The sequence below is a fragment of the Prinia subflava genome, chromosome 5 (genome assembly GCF_021018805.1).
Source record: "Prinia subflava isolate CZ2003 ecotype Zambia chromosome 5, Cam_Psub_1.2, whole genome shotgun sequence".
In the NCBI taxonomy this organism is placed as follows: Eukaryota; Metazoa; Chordata; class Aves; order Passeriformes; family Cisticolidae; genus Prinia; species Prinia subflava.
The window spans coordinates 40642844-40664117 of record NC_086251.1 but is presented as its reverse complement, the minus strand read 5'-3'; the positions used below and the strand labels follow the sequence as shown (position 1 = coordinate 40664117).

Sequence of the window (21274 nt, the reverse complement as noted above, 5' to 3'; positions counted from 1 at the left end):
TGCTGTTAAAAACACTTGGATACTCCTATTGAAGGGTATTCACAAGGTATTGATGCAAAGAAGCGAGACAGCAGATAAATTTTCTTGTGTGAAGAAGTCCAGGGGAAAGTTACCCCTCAAAAATGAAAAGAAAACCATACAATAAACTGCAAGTGTCCCTCTCAGTGAAGGACTTCAGCCTTATTGAAATTCAAACTGCTTGACACCCCCAGAGTGCTGCTGTGCCTCAGAGCACGGTTTGGTTCAGTTGTAATTTTCCAGCTCTTTACCGAGCGAAAGCACGATCGCTCGTTCCCCTCGGTTATTACCGCATTAATTCCTCGCTCCCTGGTCTCATAAGGCCGCAGCCCCTCGCAGGCTCCCCCCGCGCCCCTCAGGGCCGGCCCGCCCCGGCCCCGCCCCGCGCTGACGCGCGGCGGTCACGTGCGGCGGAGCAGGCCCGGCCCGCCGCTCTCGCCGCCGCCGCCATGCCGCTGCCGCCGCTGCCGCCGCTGCCCGGCCGCCCCCGCCTCGGGCGGGCCGCGCTCCCGCCGCTGCTCCTGCTGCTGCTGCTGGTGGGCCCGGCGCGGCCCATCTCCTTCCAGCTGCCGGGCAAGGCGCGGAAGTGCCTGCGGGAGGAGATCCACCGCGACACGCTGGTCACGGGCGAGTACGAGATCAGCCCCCCGCCGGGCTCCTCCACCGGACCCTCCGCCAACCTCAAGGTGCGGCCCCGGCCGGCCGGGGGGGCGGGGGTGGCCGGGGCGGGCGGCGCGGCCCCGCCTCCCCTCGCCGGCCGTGCGGGGCGGGGAAGGAAGGACAGAAGGAAGGAAGGAAGGAAGGGGTGACGTGTTCCACGCGTGACACCGGCCCACGCGTGAGCCGAGCGCTGCCCGCACCGCGGCACTCGCCCTGTGCGAGGGGCCGCCAGCCCGCCGGGGGCTCCGGGTGCTGGGCAGCCAGGGACCAGGGCAGCGTTTTAGCTTGAGCCAAATAAGAGCGTTTTCTCCCCAAAGATCGAGTTGCAACGGCCCGTCCCGCAGTCTGCCATTTAATCCGCACACGATGCAGATTATCCGGCGCCTGGCGAGATGGGCCGCTGCGATAGAGCTGTACCGCGGCTGCTGACACCGTGCGAGCAGCAGAGAGTTCTGGTGACGTGGCTTTCCCAGGGCTCCCTCCATGCCCAGGGCCTGGCACAACAGGAGTCTGCCACAGTGCAGTGGGGGCTAAGAATCCGGGTTCTGGTACACAAAGTGGCTATTCACATCTTCCTGTGTTGTGGCTTGCATGGATTTTAAGTAGGCAGATGTTTGCTGCAGGAAAGAAAATGATCCTGAAGGATCTTCAGGAAGTACAGGGTTGGCAGAACATACGTGACTAATACACCTGTGTGACATGCAGCTATTAAACTTCAACAGCTTCACTTTAATTCAACAACTTCAGTGCTGCCCACAATCTGCCTTCCCTAGTCTTCCAGCCTGGTTGAATAAGATCTGTTGTTACACAGTCAGTTCACAACCTCCTTCTGTCCCCTTTTTCATTTCTGTCTTCATTCTCAAAGGTTTCAGTAGTAAGCATGCAAACAGAGTCAGAATGGTCTGCTCAGGAGTTTCTGAACTTGATGTTCTTGAGTATTTTAGACCTCCTGAAATCAGGTTGCCTTTCCAGCATCTGCCTGCCAATGCCTGAAGGCCTGGCATTATTGGCAGTTGTGCTTGGTTATGGCTAGAGAAGGCCTCTTCTGGAGTCTTACTTTTTTAAAAATGCTATTCTGGTTTTGCATCATTTGTAAGAGGAAACTTGTCTGTGTATAGGCAGAGCCAAGCAGCATTAAGGCTTAAAAATGTTGATGTAGTATTCACCCGGTAAGGCACATGTATTTCAGGTGGAGTGCCATGTGCCCATCTGTCTCTTACTGCCTGGTAACCAAGCCTCCTGGTTCCCAGCTTGCCCACTGTTAGGTCAGTTGATCCCAAGGTCTTCCAAAACTCATTTTTATGACATAGGACTTATCTAGGGAGGTGATGGTGAACCAGTGAATCCCACGTTTTGAGTCTTGATTGACTTTGCTGATGAAGCTGGTATTCGGGTGGTACTGCTTATAGATGTTTATTTTTGTTTGAACCATAAAATGAAATAATTTTTAAAAGCCCTGTATACTTTGAAAAGCTACAAAGGAGAAAAAACAATGTATGCAGTTCTTGCTTTCCTTCATATTGTTAAGGTATGCTGTGTTCTCCCAACATGCTGGGCTTGTTATAAGTGCTGAAGCCTCTCTGATAGGTGCCTGCTTTCTCTGTGGTCTGTGTGGGAAAGGTCAGTTCAGGACATAATGTGTGCAGGTGCTCTCTGTTCTGCGCTGGGTGGTCTGCTTTGGCTCCTTGGGCCGGGCCACCGAGCAGAGGCGGGAGGAGGTCGGTAGTTAGTTCAGTGCGGGCTCAGTTCGGCTCCTGCCGTGAGCTGCGGTCGGTGTGTGTGACAGCGCAGCGCTCACAGTGGCACCCTCTGTTCCGAGGAATCCGCGGCTCTGCCAGCCGCTGCTGCGGGGGGCGCCTGGGCTCTGCTTCGGCAGCCGCCTGCCTCTGCCCCATTGTCGAGCCCGACGGTATCGGGCTGTTTGTCAAGGGCAAACAATGCCCTGTCTGTAGGGGATTGCCTTACCGTAAATAACGTTAGAATAGCATGAAAAATCCCTTTCAGGTCGACTCCCCCACAAGCGTTCTGGCTGGGCTATTAGCAGCCTCTCCGCCCTCGCACACCCGGCTGAATGGGCAGTGTGTTTGCCTGATTTGGGTAATGCTATTCAGCTCTGATGAAAGCGGATAGCAGAGTTTTCACTGGCCAGAATGCTGTTCATGAGCTGCAAAGGGCAAAAATAGATCAAGTTGCATAAAGATTAGCTCTGGTGCCTACAAAGGCATAGGAAAATAGTGCTCAAAATAATAGGGGCATCTGAGAGCTGTGTTGTTCTGACTGCTTTTTGTGATGGAAAACCCGGTGTGCAGAATGTGTGGTGTCACGCATACTGCTCCACTGAACAGCACGTGCCATGTGGTGGCCAAATCACAGGCTTTTACATTGTGCTGCCATGGTCAAACATACACAGTCCTTTACTGCAGATGGCCCTGCTCACTAAGGCCCAGCCTCCCAGTGCCTCCCAGTGCCTCCCAGTGCCTCCCAGTGCCTCCCAGTGCCTCCCAGTGCCTCCCAGTGCCTCCCAGTGCCTCCCAGTGCCTCCCAGTGCCTCCCAGTGCCTCCCAGTGCCTGGTGGCTTCCAGACAGGAGGTAGGTAGCTGATGGTTTGTGGCAAGGGGTTGGCAGCACAGCTGCCTGCGTGCTTTCATCTGCTTTCCACTTGCAAACAGGTCCAGCTCTGCGCTGCTGCACGGAGAGCAGTGCTCCTTGTTGGGTCTCAGACACTGACAGCGGATGGTGTAGTCAGTGCAGGCCCCTAACAGGCCATTGTGGGATGATGGGTATATGGAGGAAGCTTGTTCCTAGAGTCACGCCAGCTATGGTTTATACCATAAAGTGTGAGAATTTATATACTTGATTGTTTTTCCTGCCTAATGCAGCAACTCTTATCCATGGGTAGGTCCACACTTGTTTCAAACCCAGTGCCAGAGGGTTAATTAGCTGCTCGAATAAGAATAAAGAGTGTTTCCTTAGAATAGTTTTGGGTACATAGCCCTTTTGTATGGCCTTTGTACGGGGAAGAAGTCTGGAGTAAAGTAGAATGTCTGACTTATCATGTCACAAATTATTTTGTGTACTTTGATCTTATATACCTTTAAAATTATTCCCAAGCTTTTTACTTTCTTCATCTCTAAGACTTTCAAAGATCCCTAGTAGCTTAAGTGTCTGTGCTGTTTCAGACATACCTGTTAAAAATCAGAGTCGAGGGAGAATGCGAAGCATTCCTCTGGAATTCACACTGTTCATTTTCATGCGGTGTTGTAACACCTTCTGGTTCTTTCACTCCTCTCCCCCGGTCAGAGTGTTTCAGCTGGATGGAGCTTTTAATTGAGCACAGTTATTCTCAAGTTTACGTCATGAAATGCCTGTCCTTTCTTTTTATACTCTTTGTTGAAGCATTTTTGTAGACCTTCCACAGTTTTTGCCTATTATTAGTAGTTTTATAGAGTTAGCACAAAGCAGTCATTATTCTGTCTGTGTTGTCTGAATTGTCGTCTGAAGTGGCCACTTTTATGGATCTTGGCACCCAAACCTTGTGTAATTCACGGCCACACTCATGGTTCATTTTTAGAGGAATAGATGTACCCTTCTCCATTTCATCTTCTGAGGAATGTGACTCTTTTGTCCCATAAACCCTCTCCCTATCTCTGTTGCTATGGGAATTCATTAATTTTGCTTGCAAAATAAAGGCAATGAATGACAGTTTGGTTCAGCTGTAGTTCTTACGTGTAGTCTGTATTTGGGATTCATAGGAGGAAGAGAAATCAGTGTGGGTTTCAGTTTGAGATTTTTTTTAATTTGTTGGTCGATTGCTTTTTGGTGGTGTTTTTTTGAGGGAATGGGGTTTTTTGGTTGGTTGGTGGTTTTGGGGATTTAAGAGTCAATAATTACTTTATAGTCACTCTGTCAGCTCCTGGTGTGTGGATGAAGAGGGGAGGAATTGATGAAGTCTCAGAGAAGGAGGGAAACTGTTGAGAGGAGAAGGCAGCAGATCCAAAAGGGAGGCTAGGATTGCTCTTGCTGCACAGGCAGCATGAGCTCATGGCTGCTAAGTACTGTGTTTCTTACCTTCAGCTGTCCCTCTTACAGATAACTGACTCCGCTGGGCACATCCTCTATGCCAAGGAGGATGCCACCAAGGGCAAGTTTGCCTTCACCACTGAAGACTACGATATGTTTGAGGCCTGCTTTGAGAGCAAGCTTCCTGTGGGTAAGTGAAATGAAAGGTGTGCCGGCTGTTTCTAGCTTCTGATCAAGTTTGTGTAGCTGTGTGGATTAGGAATACGAGTAAAGTGATCCTGAATGTGGTCCACAGTGCACTTTTGACTTCTAAAGCAGATCTGCAGGAGGCTGTGGCCAGTCTCACTGCAGAACATCTGCTCTGTGTGTTGCAATTGAAGTAATCCTCTGTGGCTGTAGAGTGCTTAGGTTTCCTCTGTAAGGGGAATTGGGCATTTCTCCTGCAGAGGTCACCACAGTTGGGATGAGTAGCCCTAGCAGTGAGCAAACCACACTTCTTTTGCCAGTTTAATGCTTTTCCCCATTTTGCAGTTGAGCCAGGACAGAGCTGGGTGCCATCATCCCAGGACCTCTCTTTCACCCCAGCAGGCTGTTTCTTCCCCATTTGGTAGAATGTGATCTCTGCACAGTGTGTTCTTGGCAGCTATCCTGTGACAGGTTGATAGCCATTTAATGAGGTTGGATTGTGTGTGTATAAGGAATGTGTCCTTGATTTGCACCCACAACTGCTCTTGAAGTGGTCAATAAAGGGAAGGGGAAATGAGCAGGATGTCAGCTTTGCATTTGTGCTGCAGGGATGGTTGCCTAACGAATGCTGAGCCTTGTTTCCTGTGGGTGTGACGCATGTACTGCTTTGAATGCCCGAGCTGAACTTCAGGACAAACGTGCTGAAAGTGGCCAACGTGTGGGCTCTAGTCTCATCAGTGGTGGTGTGAGCACATGCAAGTTTGTAGGTGCTACATCATTTCATGGTTACTGTCAGAGTTCTGCTTCTTGGGCCCAGTTTTTATTAGGTCTTATCCTAAAAGATCCCAGAGTGTTTCACAGAGCATTCACTGGCAGCATTCCTCGAATCAGTTGAAAGGCAGCTGCTGTTTTGCTGTTTCTGCTCCATATATAAGATGCAAATAGTTTGCAAGTTGAAAACTTTACAGAAAGAGAAGGCTATATTCTTTGCTGGGATTGGGAGTGATCTGGCTTGTAACACTTCTGTGGTATTTTACAGATAAAATAGTGACCCTGAATGCTCAGAATTATGTTTTTATTTCACTCTGAAGATAGGACTTCCAAATGTTCCTTAACACATTGAGACATGCAGGCACTAGTGACTCATCTGGGAGTCACTCGTGCTATTTACTTTCCAACACCTGGGTATTTGAGAAGTCTCCAGACAGTCCTGCAGATCTTTTCATAGCTTCCATGTGATCACACTCTGAAGTGGGAAAGGTTTCTTTCTTTAGTTGTGTCTAGACTCTTAGTTTGGTGCTTTTGAGCAGAAGTTTCTTGCCTAGACAGAGCCCATTACAACTGTTTTGATTGTAGCAAATGTTCCCCGACTACCTTGTTGCAAGTTTGTTTTAAAGCTTTCATTATGGTTGAGGATTAAGTATTTCTAAATGCAGTTTTTACCTTGATGACTTGTGGAGCACTGAGCTGCCAAAATCCAGAGCTCATCAACTGAACAACTGGATCCTTTTCTGAAGGCTTTCTTTTTAGGGCTTTCTTTTTGGACCCAGATGCCCCAAATTCCAACTAGAGTATCTCCAGACTTCCCATGTCTGTTCTGGAAGTGAAGGATGCATTAAAATAAGGGACATGACACTCTGAGGCTTGATCATCTCCAGAACTTGGTTAAGGTACTTGGAAAGAAATAACCACGTCACAAGGAAGTACCTTGTTTCCTCTATAAGGTCAGCATGGGAGTGGGGCAATTTACCAAGTCTGTTTAATTCCCATGTTTCTCTTTAAAGGTTAGGGTCTTTTTCCCAGTCTCATCAAGTAAGTAATCAAGACTTACAGCAGCAGCCAAGGAGGATGTTTGTGGAGTATTGAAAGGGACAAACTGTTGGTAGAGGAAACCTAGAGCTGTTGGATCTGGGGGGTCCAAGCAACTGGGATTTCTCAATCCCTAACCACAGAAATGAGGAAGAGGAAGTGAGAAAGAGATCATATCAAAGGTTCACCTTATCAGAATGGAGGAGTTCTTAGGGTGCTTCTTGGAGCTGTGGGTATTTGCATGAAGAGCTTTTTACCCTCTTCCAGGCAGAATGGTCCTGTCTTCCTGACCACTGCTCTGCTCCTAGGCACATTTAATCTGCCACAATATGCTAGTCTCAGGTGAACAGCCTGGCCTCACTGCATGCTCCCTCTAGGGCTCTTCTGTGTGCCAGTCTTTAACTGTATGCTCCTTCTGTAATCCTTCTCTTCACAAACTTGCTTAAGAGTGTTAGAATTCTTTTTTTCTGGAATTCCTGTGGGAAAACTTGGTGATGTTCAGTTCAACCATCCTGCTTTTCCACTGACTTTGCAAATTAAGACCTAGCCTAATTTCCCAGGAAACAGTTCAGATGAGATGACCTCTTGAAGACCTGAGGAGTGTAGGTATCAGTTTTGTTCATGATCTCCAAATCTTGACTGTTTTTCTCTTTGCTGGTGATCCAGCCTGCTCTGGTGAGCCTTGGTTGCAGAAGTAAGGTGTTCCTGAGGATCTGATGAGTGTGAAGGGAGCTGCCTTGGGCTTAGTAAACTTATAGGAGAGCAGCTTGAGTTTTTCTCTGCCAGATTCTGACAGTGTTAACCTCTTGCAAAATGTCTGCCCTCCATCCCTTTGCACCTGGCAGCTTTAAGGTTTCTGGTTTCTTGCTGCCTCTTGGCAGCTCTCCCTTCCAGTCTAGCAAATTAATTCTTCTAATTCTGTTCTTCTGTTTACTGGCCTTTTTGTCTTTCTTATCCCTTCTTGCAAACTTTAGCTCTCAACTCAAATTGCTATAAATTGAGCACCATTAAAAAAAACCTCTCACTGAACTCAGTGCTGTGAGTTCTTTTCTGCATCTCCTGTTGTCTGTCCTACCTGCCTGTCTCCATGCATGCCAGTAATGTGTGTGACATAAGCAGTCAAAACTTGTGGCTGTGGAAAGGAGTACTGGGGGTTGTATACTGTCTGTTAAAGAACAGTGCTGGGATTTCAGGAGTTTCTTACAGCAACTGGTCTTTTATAAGAGAACAACAAAATTCCATCCTAATCATAATTTATCTGTTGGGCTCTTACTATAATGCATTTCCATAAGGAGACTTAAGAAGCAGTTTTTAGTTGATATGCACCATCTTATCAGTAAATTATTAATTGTCCTGCTAGCAGTAGAAGGTGGTTCTACTCTGGTGTTGAAGAACTGTTCAGTGAGTTGGTAGAGAAAAAATTTGGGGATGTTTTATCGAAGATCTGGAATATCCTCCTAGCTCCAACTGGAATGACCCAGCTTAACCTGTACATTGAATTTGTTTGTGGACTGAGGGAATGCCCACCTTGTAGCCTTCTGAGGCAAAATGTGAGTATTGGACATGCTCTGGATAGAGACTCTGAAATTCATAGTTCAACTGAATTCATACCTTGTGTTTTGCTGGCAGCCAGTTGAGGACAGCTGTATGTCCCAACATGCTGGGATTTGGAAATGTGTTACATACAGACATTTTCTTGGTGGGTGGTAGAAAGATACTCAGATATGCTGATGTGCAGCATTTTTGGGAGTATCTGATATGACTGTCTTACATATATCTTATATATATCTTACATATATTTTTCCTCTTGTGAATGTTCTCAGATGTGACAGTTTGCAGCAGTTGAAAGAAGCTATAAGCCCCAGGTTTCCCTAGCCTGGGGGTTACAGTTTTGGAAGATACCTACTCTACTGGTGACTGCTGCCTTAAGCCTGTTTGCGCAGCTCCAGCTGGCAGCTCCAGATCTGAGGCAGTGTTTTCCCAGCTTCATAAGCCTCTTGCTCTCTTGGGGTTTGCATTAGCAGTGTGGTTCTTGGGTATCTGAGATGGTTGGTAAAGGGATTGATTGCCTTGGCTTTTGCAGACATTCCAGCATGTGAGGGTCAGTAGTCCTCATATGCCATGTTCCTCAATTGGAGCAGTTTATCGTTTGCTCCTTTAAATGTAAAGTCCTTTACAGCCCCAGTAACCCTGACAAGTTGCTGGTTCACTCCCTGTGAGCGTGGGCTTCCCAGCTGAATATTTGTCCCTCTGGTGACTGGTCTTTCACTAGGCTGTCTCACAGCAGCTGGTGTTCGTGTTCTAATCCTCTGCAGTTTTTACAGTGATTTGCATCCTGTAGACACTCAGCGCTTTTAGTTACAGCTTGTTCTCATTATCTTTGGGAGGCTCTCCTTCAGCTAGGATTTACTGTGAAGTCTCTGTATTTTTAGGCTGGACTGTGCTGCCTCCGCAGTTAGCTGCAGACATGGAGGGAGGGGAGGGGAGGGATTTGAGTTCTTCCTCACTGGTGGGAAGAGCTGGTGATTTCCTGGCAGGCTGAATGTTTCACACAAGGAATCCTTTCATTATGCTTCCAGGAACAGGGAGGATGCCGGACCAGCTCGTGACTCTGGATATGAAGCATGGCGTTGAAGCAAAGAACTACGAGGAGGTATATCCCCTGGCTGCCTGCACTGCAGGCTTCCCTTTCCCAGCACTCACGTGATGCCTTTTGTAGATCTGGGCTCATGATGGGAAGCTGTTTTCCCAGTGGTGATGAAAGCCTGTCTGCAAACTACAATTGCAGTGAAGCTTTGAGTGTTACGGGAGGAATAAAAAAAACAAAAAGAAGACAAACATCAACTAGAATTGATTCTGTACTCTGGGAACTGGAGCCCAATGTGTGAATTTCTTGGCTAGGACAGCATGACCCAGCTTCTGGACATAGGCATTAGAGGCAACAAGACACCGAGAGGTGAAGTTTCCCCAGCCCAGCAGCAGAGGTCATTTTAAGTTAATATCAGACCTCTCTTGAAGGTCAAATTTCAATGTTACTGTTCTTATCTTCCTGCCTGTAAGATGTACTGGCTCAGCAGGCCTGGAATGGCGCTTGTGTGTTCCTAAGAACTGGCAGTGTATCAGTGTAAAGGTGTTTGGCGGAGCAGTAGCTGATGTGGAATGGGTATTTGGTTTGAAGGCGTGACATTGGAAATGAGCATAAAAGCCTAAACATTTCCATCTTAAGAGGACATAGCTTCCTTAGAGCCAAGAGCCAGCTGTATGGAGTAGCAGTTACTTTGTGGCTGAGACAGTCGTGACTGGTTTGGATGCTGAATTTTTTGACAGCTGTCATGCTTTTGTCGCACTAGAATTTGGGATCAGTCACCCTCCAGTACAGAGCCTGAGAAAATGAGAAATTATTGGTGGAGAAAGAGTCCTGCAAATGATTGCTGTGTCCACTGTGCATAAGACCGTGAGAGATGCCATAGAGAGGAGAGTGGGTTGCAGAGGAGACTGTGCATGGTTCCAGATAGAAAATTAAAAAATTTCTGAGATGGTCATGCTGGTGTTTTTATATCCTTTCAAACTTTGGGCTGTCTGGTCTTGTGTGATTTAAATTGGTTGGGAGCACTTCCTATGTGGACTGTAAGGAGGTGCTTGGGGTCAGGGAAGAGCAGAGGAATTATAGCTTAAGTCAGTCTGGAGCACATCCTGCATGGAGAGTAAAAAGGTGCTTGGGGTCAGGGAAGAGTGGAGCACTGATAGGGCAAGCTGTCTGTCAACCTGCTGAGGGATTGCAAGATGTTGAAATTGTGTGGGATGGATCCCTGAGAGCGTAACTGGGGGGATTATGTTTGCTGTATTTACAGAATCCCTTTAAATACCACCCTACAGAACACTCCAGAGTTACATTACTGCAGTGCTACCTAGAAGCACTGTGTCTGTGCAAGAAAGGTTCTCTTATGCCTGTGTATTTACGTGCTCACTAGTTGTACTGATAAAACTGTCTTGGAATAAATGCATCTCTTATGCTCATTGAGGGAAAAGGTCCATGGACAAGTACAAGAAAAGAAGAATTTAGACTTGCAGTCCCACTTGATACCAAATGCCAATCTTGGCAGCCCTGGCAAGCATCCTTGACTTGTGAGGACCTCTCAGAGTGGCAGACTGCATTGAGCCTTGTTGAGCAGTATGTCTACAAAGGACTCAAAGGACTCAGACTGGTTTTATTATTTAACCACACTGCTTTGCAATGTGTTTTCTGGTTTTTTTCACCATCTCTCTTCTCAGTTTGCTGTAGTAGTGAGTTTTGACTTGACAGGTTGCTGTAAGGCCTCAGAGGGCAGGAATGTTGCTTGGGTTTCTCATGGCTTGCAGCCTTTCTGAGCCTTTTGCTTGTGATGTTCATCTGTTGTTGGGTACGAGTGACCTGTTGTACAGCCCTAGATCTTCTTGTTGAATTGCTGCAAGGAGACTTGATTCAGGGAGTTTAATGAGGGTCATTGATACTGCCTAAGTCTGGCTTAATAAACTTTCATAGATCCAGATAGGCTTGGAGCAAAGCAGCTGGAATAGTGAGCTGGATTAGAAGATCTAACTACAGTGTCATACCTTAGTTATCTGGGTTTGGGAAGAATAACTATCCATTCAAGAAGTAGAAATGAAGATACAGAAAAGTAAAAAGGTTTCTGATGGCACTAAGAATGCTTGATGATCTAGGGTTTTTTCACATCGACTATTCCTTGTCAACTCTTGGCTATAGTGTATTTCTTTCTATGCTAGGAAGAGAGTTAGGCTTTGACAAATCTTTAAGTTACCCCTGGGAAGCTCATTGTAGTTGTTATCCTGGTGCTGGTGGTCCAGATGTTTTTTCTAGGATGATGATGTTCCAGCATCACAGATGCTTGGTGGGCTTTTTTACAAAATCTCTTGGAACAGCTCTGCATATTGGGTTCATTAGGGGTAAAAGGTTCCAGGACTGCCTGGGGAGGTTGTGGGATTTAAAGAAAGACTGGACATGGTACTTACTGCCATGGTCGGGATGGTGTTAAGTCTTAGGTTGCACTTGATCTCAGAGGATTTTTCCACTCTAATTGATTCTGTAATTCAGGATACAGATCTTGGAATACATGCAGGACTAAAAGTAGCTATTAGATGTTTGTAGCTACACCTATTAAGAGCAGCTGAAGAGATGCAGACGGAGCAGATAAACCTTGGGTTTTCCCAGTGGAACCCTTGTAGCCTTCTGTGAATGAGGAAATGAGTCTTCAAGGAAGATAACGGAGCTGGTCAGTGCAAGGCCAGCTTGTCACAGCTGCCCAGGACCTTGTGTGTGTTGCAGACCTGCAGCTCTAGCAGTGTCAGCAGAGTCTGGGCTGTAGGCTTGCAGACACTGGTGCCAGTTTTTCAGCAAAGTTCTCTGCTGGCAGTGACGTGGCCAGGCCACAGGGTTTTGTCAACCTATTGGCTAGAAAGCAGGAGGGGGTTAACCTACTCCTTCTTACTCTCCTCTCAAACACACTCCAAACTGACACTGCTGTGCTGGCAGAGCTATAATATACAGCTTGTCTCAGCATAAAAATCCAGATGATTGTTTGATGGCTTGCTGCTTGCCAGGATATGCGTGTCATGTGGAGACCCTTCAGTGGAACGGGTGATTAGCTAGCACTGGCTTGGTCATGAGCATCTCTCCGGCTCTGATGCCCAGGCAGCTGCCTCTGGAAGTGGCATTTTGGGGATGCCTTCATGCTGGGTGCCCTGTTGCCTGCCTGTCAGCATGGATCACTGAGAGACGGCCGTCATGCAGCTTACGTCTGAATAATCCCATAAGGCTGAAACTGGTGGTGAACTGCAGGTGCTTTGTATGTTTTCTGTAACTCATCTTTCTTCTGCTGTGTTACTTGGGGACACAGCAGCCGGCCTTCATGGCAGGGGCCTGTCACTTCTTGGTAATAGTGACAAATTATGCAAGAACCGCAGTTACACAAAGCCTGCACTGGAGAAGTGTCAGGAATTGCAGTTGGCTTCCTTTGAGTGTCCTTGTGTCGCAGGTTTTATGTAACGCGTGTGTCAGGTTATAGCCACAACTGGGGCACAAACACATGTCCACACACTCAACTCAAATAGTTGCTGTTGTGTGCTGTGCTTTCTGGTTGAATTTCGCAGCGGGTTTTGTTTTTGGCCGCCCAGCGGGTGAGCCGTGGTGCGCAGGAGCGGTGTCCCGGGGAGGCGGCGTTCCTGCGGGAAGCGCCCGCTCCAGCGGGAGCCGGGCCGGCCGCGGCCCCGCAGCGCCACCCGCTGGCCGCGGGGCCCCGCCGGGAGCCGGGGCTGCCCTGGAGCTTCGTCTGAGGGATAAGAGCCTCCAGCTCTGTGGGATAACCAAGCTGCAGCTGCTGCTGGGAACCGAGCCGCCTGGGCTTTCTGGGGCATTAGCAAAGGGAGTCTCGGTGCTAATAGCCTGTGTGCCTATGGAACTGTATCGTACACATACGTAAGTTAGTCACCTCTATCTCAGTCTGTGACTTACGCTCGCTGGAGGTTTAGTCATGTAGCAAGATCTTCTACCCACTCCTCAGAAACCAACTGTGAACAAGCTAACATTAAGCCGAATAAGGAAGAAGTGTGTTCGTATGCATGCTGTGCTCCTCCATTGTGTAGGAGGAGTAGTAGGAAAGTGTGTTTCAGAAAACAGGTGGGAGAAGTGATAGTGTTTTATGCAATGGCAGTTTCTGGCTTGTAGAGGTATTTCCCGAGGGGAAGGATGCCCCAGATCTGTAGCATGTGGGGAGTGGTTCAAATTGGCAGTAAAAACCCATGTGGGAGCTTCTGGTTTTGGTTCAGTGATTTGACTCTCCTGTTTTCTAGATTGCTAAAGTGGAGAAGTTGAAACCCCTGGAAGTAGAATTGAGGCGCTTGGAAGATCTTTCAGAGTCCATCGTTAATGACTTTGCCTATATGAAGAAACGAGAAGAGGAGATGAGGGACACAAATGGTAAGAGACTGTGTGCCCCTTCAGAGGGATGGAACTCTAAAAGCCCTCATTTCTGCTAAATGAGTTATTCGGGCAGTGTTTGGAGATCAAGCAGTTATAGTGGTCTCTGCCTGTTCTGTTCCTAGTAAGGGAAACCTGGAGCAATCACTGACTCTTGTTCTGTCTCTAGAAATAATTTCTTTCTGTCTCCATTCCTAATGTGATTTACTCTGTTCTATTCAATGTGGCCCATTAACCACAGCTTCACCTTGTTCCCTGTTATTGTCCTTCTTGTTCCCTCTGCTTTTATTCTCAAGTGCTGCTGGTTCTCGGTGGCCTTGCCTTCATGCTATCTTGCTTTTTAATGGGGGAGGAGAGGAAGTCCTGGGGATTTTTCCATCTTGGGGTGCATCCTGTGATGCCAGACTCAGGTGCAATGGTTTGTTCTCTGTTTCAGAGTCAACAAACACCCGGGTTCTGTACTTCAGCATTTTCTCCATGTGCTGTCTCATCGGACTGGCCACCTGGCAGGTTTTCTACCTGCGTCGCTTCTTCAAGGCCAAGAAACTGATTGAGTAAAGGAACAAATCTTCTTCCCCCTCCTCTCAGACCCAGCTGGACACCGCTGGGACCTAGCCATGGCCTCCTGAAGCCATCTTACAGATGATACCCACTGACTGGAGCTTTTGTGGAGGAACTTGGACCCTAAAGGGGGAGGAGAGCCTGAACATCAGAGGCAATGGGGGACTTGTGAAATCCTGTTGGATGTTGAGGGTGGGGAAGGTCATAATGGGTTTGGGTATTCCTGGGGCAGCGATTAAATAAAAAAAGATGTTTCCATGACAGCTGCAGCAAGGTTTTTGCGCTGTCTATTCTCCTTTTATAATCATGGCTTGATGATGTCTCCCATCTGTCTGTGACTGCAGTGTTACTCAGAGCCACCTGACCCTGCTGTGCTCTTTAGGTGGAATGCAGGTCACACTGGGGCAGAGCAGGGGGATTCCCTGTCCTCACCAGCTGGGATCTAAGCCTCGAGCAAATGGAGATGAGTGCAAAGCAGTAGGATTGATCATTCCAGCACGGCCTGAGAATAAAGGGTCTTCCAAGGTTTGGTCCCTGTCGTGGACCTCTATGTTTCTCCCTGTGGGAGCTGGTGTCTTTGTGCTGACAGGTCAGAGCACTTGAGCATATGGTGATTCAGCCTGGAGGAAGGGGAGCCTTCTAAGGCAGGCTTGGAAGTGTGTTTGAGCTTGGAAAGAAGCCTGCTTTGCTCAAATAAGCTATCCAGCCTTGGTCCCGCCCTTCCCCCACATGTTTGTCTTGGATTTGCCTCTCTTGTTTTGAAATGGTGCAGCAGCTTTCCTGAAAACCTTGGTCAGGAAGAACCTTTTGTGCAGGAGGCCTCAGTCAGATACAGTCACAGAGCAGATGGGAGCAGGTCATGCTAGGAAACTTGCTCTTACATTGAGCAGGAGACTTCTCATCTATCCAGGCAGCTGGCTGAATGTCATTTAATGAGACCTCAAAGCATGGTGAGCTCATGCTCACATGGGGCATGAGGGCCTGTGCCCTGCATTGAGGTCTGAGGGTACAATAGTGCTGTGCAGGGTGGCAGAGGAGTTGGGAAAATGTGGATGAACTGAAAAAAGGCAGTACAGGGTGGGAATAGGCTAATTCTACATCTGAGGGGGCAGTCTGAACTGTGCCCTCAAGAGAACTGTTATTTTCCTGTGCACTGCTAGTTAGCCAGAGCCAGCAGCTTCTCACCGTTTCTCGGCTGTCCAGATGGTCTTATGTTAAATAAACTGGACTGGGAAAAAAAGCAGGCAGGTTAACTTCCTGGACTTGTTGCAGCTTTTAGACAGTGATTACAATTCTTTCATCGTCTCTGCATTCCTTCAGAGCAAGTGGTTCAGCAGCACAGCATTCTGGTGTCCTGTGTCTAGATACTTCTGGGTAGGAATGGGGTTGTCATGGCCCTGAGCCCAGCCTAGCAGTTTCAAAAAGGCATAGTTTTATAATTTCTGACCTGAGTCTGATCTATTATTAGGAAGGAAACCGTTGTCCAGGGTGAGGCAATGGAAAAGAGGATGTAAAGATGATGTCCTGTCATCTAAATACATTCGTTCTTTGCCATTCCCAAGTTCCTGGAGTTGTTAGTTCCACTGCAAGTACTTTGATTGCTTTTAATTTGTTTGGTTTTTGATAAAGCCATATTAGGATCCTAAGTCCACTCCTCTGCCCTTGCATCCATTTTATCCTTGTATGTTTTTGAAAGCTGTTACAGTGCAGAACAGCAGCAGTGCCACAGGACTGAAATACAGAAGTCATTTAGGTCCTGCAGTTTGAAGCCTGTAGATCTGTTAAGGTTTTGCTTTTGTTTTTATATAACTTGAGAAGACAGTACAAGAAAGGGGCTTTTCCAGTCTTGTCTGTTTTGATATCCTCTTCCCATCCTTATCTGAGTACAAAGTTATCATAAAAATGATGGTGAGGCCTTAAGTTCTCCAGGTGACTTACATTCTCATCGTTGTGGTGTTATGTTTTGGTCTTCACTGTACTGGTGTAGTTACTGGGGAGCAGGTGTGGGGCACTGCTGTGGATTCACCTGTAATGACTGGTTGGGGGACTTTTGTCAACTTTCTCAAATAAAAATTTTTGGGGGAAAAACAACCCACCTCACCTTCTTGCTGTGAGTCTTGTCCTCTTTGTGCATGTTCCTACAGACCCCTGTTTCCTGAAAGTTGACCTGTCGCAGGAATCAGCAAGTAAACAGACTCCCCACAAGCCTTGGGCTTCTCTAGTAACCATTAATTCTAGACTTGGGGAGGCTGCACAGGCTTCTCTGGAGTGGGACCAGCACAGCAAGTGAGGTGTCCTAATACAGGTTACCATTTTTTCCCTTTCTCCGTCTCCCCTTCCTAATTATGTTGCTGTGAGTGGAGGAGTTTTGAGGCTGGTTGTGCAACAAGGGCTGGTGCTCTGGGTTACTGACACGAGCCGGTAGAACCCAGCTAGCTGTGATTCCCGGCTGTGCCAAGGGCTGTTCCCAAACCTGCCAGCAGTCTCAGGTGACAGTGCAGAACAAGGCTGTTCTATGGCAAACAGGTGTCGTGGTGTCTAGGCTTTGGAACAAGGAATAGAGAAGGCTCTTTTTCGTATGATTTCTCAGAGACCTTTTTTCCCCAAGGGGAATAAAGGGGGGGACGAAAAAAGAGGACGGGACAAAGCCCGCGCGTACTTTTAAACGGGGGTGAGGGGCGTGAACAAACGGGACTGGCCCCGGGGCAGACTGAGAGGTGTTTTTCTATAACATAGGGCAGGGTCAGGGGAAAGATGGACAGCAGACCAAAGCTTCCAGAGACAGGGCAGGGCCAGGAGAGGTGGACAAAGAGGGAAGAGATACCTTTGTACAGTACCTGACTTATCGGGGGGGATATGAGGAGGAATCACTGGGATACATACCTCCAGAACAGATTAACAAAAACCCACCACCACAGGTTACAAGACCAAATTTTGCACCATCAGCTGTCATGTAAAATTTTGTTCATTAAGTCAAACATAGGTACTTTCAGTTTTGTACTTTAAAGGAGATTGAAAACTCTTGCAAAGATGAGTTGGTACTGTGTGAGGGGCAGATACTGAAGAGAGTGGTTAGGTATTTACTGAAATGCTGTCACATCTGTGCTGACCCTGCAAACCTTATGTTATGCAGTAGCCAAGTGAGATATTATGCATAACAAGACTGGGGACATATAAATGGTAGATAAATAGTTAGCACTATCAGGGAGAATTTCAAGAAGGGAAATCCCCAGATCTCTAGATAAGGATTAGCCTCTGTCAGTTTTTTCCCAGATGAATATTTTGAGTATGTGAAATCATACAGCTGCTTGCATGAGGTAGGTTGATAGTGGGTCTTGGTTGTTTTACAGCACTGGGGATGCAGGGCTGGTGTCTTCGTTCCATTTTGCTTCTGGCACATAGGCTGAAGTTGTGCCGTTGCTGATCCTTGGGTCTGAGCCCATCTTTGTGTGTGACAGATGCATCACTGGTAAATCTATGATTGCCTGTAGCAAACTGCATCAGACGTTTCCAGCCTCTTCCACCCACTTGTCAATGTGACTAACGATTTAATTATCACAGTACTTAACTCAGCACGTGAGCATTCCTAAGTAAGGTTTATCTTTGTGTATTCCGCCTCCTGCTCTGGCAGCGTGGGCTGCACCCTGTGCTGGGTGCCCACCGCAGCTGCTGTTTGCGTACATGTGTGAGGGGATGAACATTTTACACACTTGCTCATTTTTTTACACGCTGCCCAGATATGTGAGAAGTAACCCAAGTGTACAACATCTGTGTTTTCTTCTAACTGGCAGATGAGAGACATTTGACTCAAACTAATTTGGCAACTGGTTGTCAAGATAATGAGGGGATTCCTACCCATACATTTTGACAGGTCCTGAGGCAGAGGTTAGGGAAATTAGCGTGGCCTCTCTTTGCCTCTGTCAGTTCATGTGGTATATTTCTGTCTCCCATATCTTTAGTTGTGTCCCTCTGCTGTACTTGTCTTTCAGATGCCTGAGATGGCCATGATTTTAGTGAAAAAAGTCTTTGGGAAATGAATCTCTCTTATGTTGAAGGTGGCTTATTGGAAAAGAGAGACCACAAACCTGAAATGGATAAATCTTCCAGAGAAGGAAAAAAAAAAAAAAAGGTTGGGTCTGGTGAAGATTACAGGAGTTCAGTGTTGGCAGGTTTTTCTGCTGGCCCTTATCCATCTGGAAAATTTGTCAGACTTGTGCTTGTTTTCTCTTCTCCTAAATCACTGCATGGGGTGGTGTGGTAGCTCAGCAGACCAGAGGCAGGTAACCTTTCTCTGAGGAGACTGGAAAGAGCAGAGGGTTTAGAGAAACTGCCAGTTGGCTTTTCTTGGACCTTTTTGTTAACCTGAAACAGGCGAGCCTAAGCCTTTGCCACTGGACTAAAACGTTTGTATTTGCTCAGTAGTGTTTGTAGGAATCCTATTTTGCTTTGCACTGGAAGAACTGGCAGGAGCTAGAAAATTCTCTGTTCAGCTGCAGCTGAAACTTTCTGCAAAATTGTAATAACAGATTCATGTTTGCTCTTCTGATTCCAGAGGTCCATGTGTTTTATGACCTCAAACTCAATGCCTTAGCATCTGCATTTCCAGCTCACTGACACACCCTGCCAGAGGACCTGTGATCTCTTGGGGTCCATCCCAGTGATCTTTGCTATGAGGATCATTGGTTTAGCTCATGTTTGGAGAAAGCTGCTATATCCTAAAAGACTAATTTGTCTTGTATTTCAGTTTCTGCAATAAAAAGTACACGTTGAACGACTTCCTCTGGGGGCACATAACCCCCAAATAAGCAACCTTTTTGGTTGCTGATAGGACCTTGCTCACAGTGCATCCTCTCACTTCTGTGGTTTCCTGTCACTTAATTGCCTTTCACAGCTGATTTTCCTGAGGTAACTTTCCCCTGAGCTTTTAAATCAATTGCATTATGTGATCTTTGCATAAACTGCACCAAGATGTTCTGTTGGAACTGTAATGGTAAGAACTTGTTCTTCCTTGGTTATTTGGTGGGTGCTGTTCCTACTGCTGTGCCAGTAGACGAGGCAAGTAGAGGAGGTGAGGTGCTTGTGTTTTCCTGCTGTGTCCCATGGCAGCTCTGGTCTGACCTGCTGGAGAATTTTTCCCTCTAGCATTTTCTCACCCATAATAACTGCTTGGGCTTTTATTTCCCCCGAGTGTACTTGGGACAATCTTCCCTCACACGTAAAGTATTTGCTATACATATGCAACTGGATTTTCATGGTGTTGTCTTCTTAATTGTAATTAACCATGTAGATGCCTTGTCACTTCTTTCTCAGCGTGGGCTGATCTTTCCTTGGAATATGTGGGCTGATATTTCCTTAGTAATATAACCAATGTACTGCCTTGACTCTGAAAACCATGAATGAGGTCTTTGAAGTAAGGCAGATGCTTGCTATGATTTGGTTTAAATTACAGTTTTCCTACCCCCACCCAAATTCATCCTTCGATACTCATCTTGCAAGACGGAAAATGACACATTGCCCCTTGATGGGGGCTTGATGATTGATTTTTTTAAATGCTTGAGTAAAAAATACAATGTAAAGTCGGGCATGCATTCTTCAGTCACATTCCAATAACCCTGAATGCACAGGGACTGCTACTTACCTTAGGGGCATCTTGCTGTGAGAATTACTACCTGCTTCTTAAAGGGTAGTAAAGGCAAAGTTGTGAGGTGGCTAAACCTGATCATAGCTACTACTTACAGTAGTACTTACAGCATTTTGTGGAAGAATTTGCCAGATACTGTAGATAATAATAGTCAAGATAGCTCTAGTTTTCAAATAGGAAAAATGAAGACTGACTTTTTCAATTAGTATTCTGATTTTCTACAACTGTTCCAAATTCCTTAATCCCATTTTCACAAGATTTTTGTCATATAGATTTTTTTTTTAATTACTACTAGTAATGTGCCAGGTGACATTTTGCCAAGTACTCTCCTTCCAGGGGAGGGAGTAAATGATCTTTAGCAAGATACATCTGAGCTTTTTCATCCATTACTGCAAGCTTCTTTGTCCTAAAACTGACATGCTGTCTTTGCTGCTCCTCAGGACATCATCTTTGTATGGAAATAGTTTCAATGCATGACAAATAGATGTTGATGTGTAAATTACAAATAGGTGCATATAATGCTGAGCAGCTCTTTAACCTTCAGCAGCTTGCAAGGAGCAATGTTGATTCTTTCAAGCATCTTCCCAAGATAGTGAAGTAAGAGCGAAGTGGTCTCCCTTGTGCTTTGGGTTTAGGGCTTTGAACTTCAGCTCCTGAGGTCTCCTGCAAACATTGGATCACCTGTCTTGAAGTGAATGTTCTCCATCATTCAACTCCACTTTCCCACCTGTAGCTGTGATCGCAGAACACTGGAAATAAAACGTTGAAACAATTATGGTGTGCATCATTTGTGAAGAGAATTAATCACAAACCTAAGATTGGGGTTGCAAATACTTCATGACAGAGAAGTCACTGCAGCTTCAGCTCTAACATTTATGAAGCATTTAGTTTAGAAATCTAAAGAAGAGAGAAAATCCACGCACTGTGAGTGGCACAGAAAGAGAGCTGGCTGTGCTATGTGAAATGTGTATCCACTGCAAGTGCTCTCGCTGCTGCAGCAGATCTTTGTGCTTGGGGTACACTCGTGGTATTTATCCGTGTGTGTTCTCCCTTGTGTCAATTATTTTTCAATAATGTATATTATGTGTAGCACGGCTAAGCAAAAAGAAACATTAACATCTGCCCAATAAGAAGCAGTAATTACTTTTTTATCTATATACAGCAGTTACTTTAGACAGTTTTTTATTCCAAAAAGCTTTCTAAGGAACTACCGTTGGGCGCCTGTCTTCTTGCGAAGTGAGTTCGCGCACAGCCGCGGCCCCGTGCGCCCCGCTCCCGCTGCCGGCGGGCGGGGCGGGGGCCGGGCCGGCGGGGCGGGAGCGCGGAGGTCGCGGCGGCGGCAGCGGCGGGAAGCGGTTCCGGGTCGCCGTGGGGAGCCGACATGGAGCCCGCGGGGCCGCGCTGAG

General features: G+C 46.9%; 1 protein-coding gene and 1 long non-coding RNA gene across 2 annotated transcripts; one reads left to right on the top strand and one right to left on the bottom strand.

Moving 5' to 3' along the window:
- Positions 1-467: 467 nt before the first annotated feature.
- On the top strand, positions 468-16332 carry TMED10 (transmembrane p24 trafficking protein 10). The gene is made up of 5 exons (XM_063399014.1): positions 468-704; positions 4768-4888; positions 9273-9346; positions 13540-13666; positions 14103-16332. The coding sequence occupies exons 1-5, from the start codon at positions 468-470 to the stop codon at positions 14222-14224; spliced, it is 681 nt and encodes a 226-aa protein (XP_063255084.1). The 3' UTR covers positions 14225-16332.
- Positions 15208-21220, bottom strand: LOC134551414 (uncharacterized). Its single transcript, XR_010080566.1, has 2 exons — positions 21080-21220; positions 15208-20617 (listed from the first exon to the last, which is right to left on the bottom strand). It is a non-coding gene; the product is annotated as an uncharacterized LOC134551414 (long non-coding RNA).
- Between the last annotated feature and the right edge of the window lie 54 nt (positions 21221-21274).

Coding starts and splice junctions, on each gene's coding strand:
- TMED10 (XM_063399014.1), top strand. CDS start 468: ATGCCGCTGCCGCCGCTGCCGCCGCTGCCCGGCCGCCCCCGCCTCGGG. Junction 9,347..13,539: donor AAGCAAAGAACTACGAGGAG/GTATATCCCCTG, acceptor CCTGTTTTCTAG/ATTGCTAAAGTGGAGAAGTT. Junction 13,667..14,102: donor GGAGATGAGGGACACAAATG/GTAAGAGACTGT, acceptor TCTCTGTTTCAG/AGTCAACAAACACCCGGGTT.